Raw genomic sequence first — 5,018 nt, forward strand, 5'->3', positions numbered from 1 at the left:
GACTGGCGGGGGGACCTTCGGGCTGATCTGCGAGGGTATGCGGGACCTGGCTCGGGCCGCCATGGGCCTCGGGGTCCCCCAGTCGTCTGGAGAGATCTCTGCTGGCGATATGTCCATTTGCGATTCCACGCCAGTGGTACTTTTCGCATCAGGGACCCCAGCTCCAGGAGGCGAACTTGGCCGATGACCCTCCGCCGCTGCGGGAACTCTGAGGACTAAAGCTCCACTTGGCTCCCACATTCTGCCGTTGACCACCTCTTCCAGGGCTCTGGCTGTCCTTTAAGGAACACACCACACACAAAAGGATAGAGGGCAGCTAGGAGCAATGGCCTGGGATGGCGGTCCTGGCTTCCTTGTGGCCCCTGCCCAGGGCAGCGCTGGACAGGAACTCAGTACATGTTTTTCTGCCTGGACCTTCCACACCCTCTCCAACATGCCCACTGCTTGGGGACACTTGTGGCAGCTGGATCCAACTCCAGGACCTGTGGTTCTGGCTTCTTTCCTTGAAATGAGTGGCAAAATGCCATGCCTCAGTTTCCCCAGAGTCCTGGTTTCTGGGCAGTCTGTGTCCTTGGAGACCTGGAGCTAATTATTTGCCTTTTTTTTCCATATAAATCTTTCTTTTAATTTATTATTTATTTATTTATTTATTTATTTATGGCTGTGTTGGGTCTTCGTTTGTTGTGCAAGGGCTTTCTCTAGTTGTGGCAAGTGGGGGCCACTCTTCATCGCGGTGCGTGGGCCTCTCACTATCGCTGCCTCTCTTGTTCTCTGCGGAGCACAGGCTCCAGACGCGCAGGCTCAGTAATTGTGGCTCACGGGCCCAGTTGCTCCGCGGCATGTGGGATCTTCCCAGACCAGGGCTCGAACCCGTGTCCCCTGCATTGGCAGGCGGATTCTCAACCACTGCGCCACTAGGGAAAGCCCTATTTGCCTTTTGACAGCTTCTTGATTGAGTGTTCACTACCAGTTCAGCATTTTGCAAAATTTCTTTTCAGGATTAATCTTTTCAATTCCGAGAGGGATGGATGTTAATATAGATGAGGCTGTGTTCTCAAGGCCCATCCAGCCTGGACTGGAGGAGGCGAGTTGGCTCTGAGACCAGAGAGGGGCTGGGTTGGTCCCCGCCAGCTTCCTGCCTGGCCAGGGACTGTTGTTTTAGCAGCAGTGCCCACAGTGGACTCTGAACTTCTTGGAAAAGCGTACGAGCAGGGTGAGATAAGCGGGGGACCAGGCCCTCCCAGAGGCTGGAGACTGTGCCCTTGCTGCTTCCTGCCCTCCCCTCCTTTCTTGCTGGGCTGGAGGAGGCAGGGCCATGGGCAGAGAGGGGTCTTGTGCTGGCTGGTGACCTTGGGCTCAGGGTGGGGTGGCTGCGTGGAGGGGAGCTGCTGAATGTGAGGGAAATTGCTCTTCCTTTGGCCTTAATGGGTGGTGAGACTCCAAGGTCAGCCCCTTTGGCCTGGTTGCCTAGAGCATGAGATTCTAGGCACAGAATTGTACCTTTGGGCAAGTTACTTAAGCTCTCTGTGTCTCAGTTTCCACATCCATGAATGTGGGATGGGGAAAAGACTCCTCATGGGGCTGTTGAAAGGTTTACGTAGGTAACTGTTTGATTCATTTTACAGGTTTTTGAGCACCAACTACATGCCAGGCACTGGAATTCAGACAAAGAACCTCTGCCCTCCTAGAGCAGGCAAAAATGACCCAGGTAATTTCAGGCGGAGGTATGGGAGAGTGACTAGGGGGGTCTCTTGTATACAGAGGCCTCCTCCTCCTGGAGGAGGTGATGGTCAAGCTGAAACTGAAGGATGAGGAGTTGGCCATGTGAAGATACAGGGAAGGCATTCCAGGTAGCGGGAAGAGCCAGGGCAAAGGCCCTCAGGTGCCTGAGGAACACCAAGGAGGCCAGGGTGGCTGGAGCCGAGTGAGCAAGGGGGAGAGAAATAGGGGAAGGGAACTTGGAAGACATGGGGAACAATGAATTTTATACTGAGAGAAGTAGGGAGCCATGGGAGGGTTTAAAGTAGGGGAGGGGTGTGATCGGGTTTAGTTTTAATAGGATCCCTCTGTGGGGGATGGATCCTCTGGGGGGCCAGGGGCAGGGCCTAGGAAGGAGTTATGGTCTTACCCTGAACAACATGGACAAGGAACGGGCAGTGGTGGGGGAAGGGAGACCAGCGAAGAAGCTACTGTAGCTGTCCAGGCGAGCCACGATGGGGGGCCTAGAACGGAGGTGGCAGTGAGCAGAGATGAGGCCACTGATTTGGAAGAGGTGGGGAGGGGATGAAGTGGACTTGATGAGTGATCAGATGTGGAGGTGGGGGGAAACCAAGGGCCTTTTGCCAAGACAGAGAGCACTGAGGGGAGCATTTGGAGAGGCTGAGAAGAATGTCATCAGCTACCACAGCTAAGCACGTACTATGCCTGGCACCGTGCTTAGCACTTCAATGTGGCCACTGTGTCACTGTCACAACAACCCCGACTTAGGTGCTGTTATGATCCCATTCTACAGATGTGGAAGCAGAGGCCCAGAGAGTCTTAAAGCTTGCCCGGGGTCACACAGCCTGGACACTACAGAGCTGACATTTGAACCCAGAGAAGTGCAAGCTGAAACCAGAACTGAGCAGAGGGCAGGGAAGTGAGCAGTGGCCTGAGAGGTAGGAGGGAAATGGGGCGAGTAGGGTGGGTGGTTCCTGTGAGAAATGGGGCTGGGGTCCACATGGGAGTTGTTGGGAGCGGGTAGGGAGGAATCCCTCCCATTTTGCAGAGAAACTGAGGCTCAGAGAGGGGAGGCCCATGTCTGAAGTCACACAGCTCAGGGATGTAGAGCAGAGATTAAACACTCTGAGTCTTCAGGGGTTGTGGCCTTGGTCAGGTCAGCTGCTAGGTCAGGACAGGCACTAAATCACGGCTCATGTTGCTTCTTCCAGGAAGCCTTTCTCGACTGTGTAGGCTGGTGAGATGAGGTGGATTGGGTTGGGAGCAATTGCCTCCTCCGCCCTGGGTCAGGTTGCCTCTCTGGGCCCCACTGTGGCTAGCTGCTCCCTGGAGAGCCACCACCCATATCTCATTCCTCCAGGTCCTAAGGCACTGCCCAGGTTGGGGAATGAACATTAACTGAGCACCCACTGCATTCCAGCGACTTTATATACTTTCCTTCTTGAACAATGTGGCCAATGTCCTATGTAGAGTGAGATTTTGAAGCAGGAGCACAAGGTACATTTGCAGAGTGGCCATGGAAAACCCAAAGGGAGGGTGTAGCCACCTTGGGGACCCATGTGCTACCTGAGTCCTACCTGGCCAGTGTTTCCCTCATCATATACTCCTTGGAGGAAAGTGGTAAAATCACTGTGGCCAAGTGCATAGAGTTAGATTCCTCTACTTCAAATGGGTGCACAGTGCTCTCCCCCCCAGCCCCTCCCTATAAGTGTGGGCCAAGCCCTGGGCCCTTTATCTGGATTATTTCGTAACAGTCTTTTCTGCCACTGTGACTGCATCACCCACCTCTCCCCTTCCTCACTCTGCTCCAGCCTCACCAACCTCCTCAAGCACACTAGCAGGTTCCTACCTCAGGGCCTTGCACTTGCTACTCCCTCTGCTTGGCATGTCCCAGGGCCTCCCTCCCTCACCTCCTTCAGGTCTCTGCTCAAATGTCGCCTTCTCAGTACAACCTTTCTTGACACCAACCCCGCCACCCCCCTTTAAAATCAGACACTCCTTTTGTCCTTAACACTCCTTACCCCCTCCCTGTCTTATATTTTCCAGACCACTTAAGACCATCTGGCCTTTATCTGTTAAAGTACAGATAATGTACTCTATCTGTTTGTTAATTGTCTGCTCCCTTCACCTGCCACTAGCACATCAGCACCAAGAGCACAGCAACCCTCTCCATTTTGTTTACTGCTAGTGCCTAGAACAGTGCCTGGAACACAGTAGGTGCTTAATAAATGTTTGATGAATGAAGTCCCTACAGTCCTCTGAAATAGGTTCTGTTTATCCCTGTTTCATGGACCCGCAAATCAAAGCTAAGTTATGAAATCATCAGAGCTGGAACCTGACCACAAAAGGTCAGCTGATCTGGAACCTGGGGATGATGGAAACAGCAGCAGCTGAAATGAGGCCTGGGTTTGAATTTCAGCTCAGCCCAACTTGCTTTTTGGCCTTGGGCCAGTGACTAACCTCTCTGAACTTTGTTTCCTCATCTGTCAAACGGGGGTAACGCTAGTCCCTGCCACCTAAGGTTTGTTTTGCGATTAAATGAGTTAATATATATAAAATGCTTGGCATGCCCTAGGAATCCTCAACATTATTTGGGGGAGGTAGGACAGCAGGAGAGTTACCAGCCTGGCTTCTGGGGCCAGTCAGACCCGGGTTCGAGTCCTGGCTGTGCTCCTGAAGAGTTGTGTGAGTCTGGGCAGGCTGCTTCTGGTCCTTGAGCCTCAGTTTCCTCATCTGTGAAACGGGGGTGATGAGTGCTGTGGCAGCCGAGGATGGTGTGAGATCACCCGAGGCGGTGGCTGCGTTAATAACCGCCGCCCCGGTGGGGACAGGTCCCGAGCTCCCAGGCCCTGCCGCCATGAAGCTGAACGAGCGCAGCCTGGCCTTCTACGCCACCTGCGACACCCCGGCCGACAACGCGGGCTTCCTGTACAAGAAGGGCGGCCGGCATGCGGCCTACCACCGCCGCTGGTTTGTGCTGCGCGGCAACATGCTCTTCTACTTCGAGGACGCGGCCAGCCGTGAGCCCGTGGGCGTCATCATCCTGGAGGGCTGCACCGTGGAGCTGGTGGAGGCGGCCGAGGAGTTCGCCTTCGCCGTGCGCTTTGCTGGGGCCCGGGCCCGCACCTACGTGCTGGCGGCCGAGAGCCAGGCCGCCATGGAGGGCTGGGTGAAGGCGCTGTCGCGGGCCAGCTTCGACTACCTGCGGCTGGTGGTGCGCGAGCTGGGACACCGGTTGGCGGCCGTGCGCGCAGGGGGCCCACTCCCGCCCCGCCGACCCCACACGCTCCCGCCCCAGG

General features: G+C 55.2%; 1 protein-coding gene across 1 annotated transcript in view; it reads left to right on the forward strand.

The window, feature by feature from the left end:
- Positions 1-4,567: 4,567 nt before the first annotated feature.
- Positions 4,568-5,018, forward strand: part of PHETA1 (PH domain containing endocytic trafficking adaptor 1) — an 894-nt gene continuing 443 nt past the window's right edge. Inside the window, exon 1 of the mRNA XM_007464877.1 lies at positions 4,568-5,010. Within this exon, the coding sequence (XP_007464939.1) occupies positions 4,577-5,010 (434 nt within the window). The 5' untranslated portion in view covers positions 4,568-4,576. The remainder of the gene's footprint in view (positions 5,011-5,018) is intronic.

The sequence above is a fragment of the Lipotes vexillifer genome, unplaced genomic scaffold (assembly GCF_000442215.2).
Source record: "Lipotes vexillifer unplaced genomic scaffold, Lipotes_vexillifer_v1.1 scaffold2030, whole genome shotgun sequence".
NCBI classification, from domain to species: domain Eukaryota; kingdom Metazoa; phylum Chordata; class Mammalia; order Artiodactyla; family Lipotidae; genus Lipotes; species Lipotes vexillifer.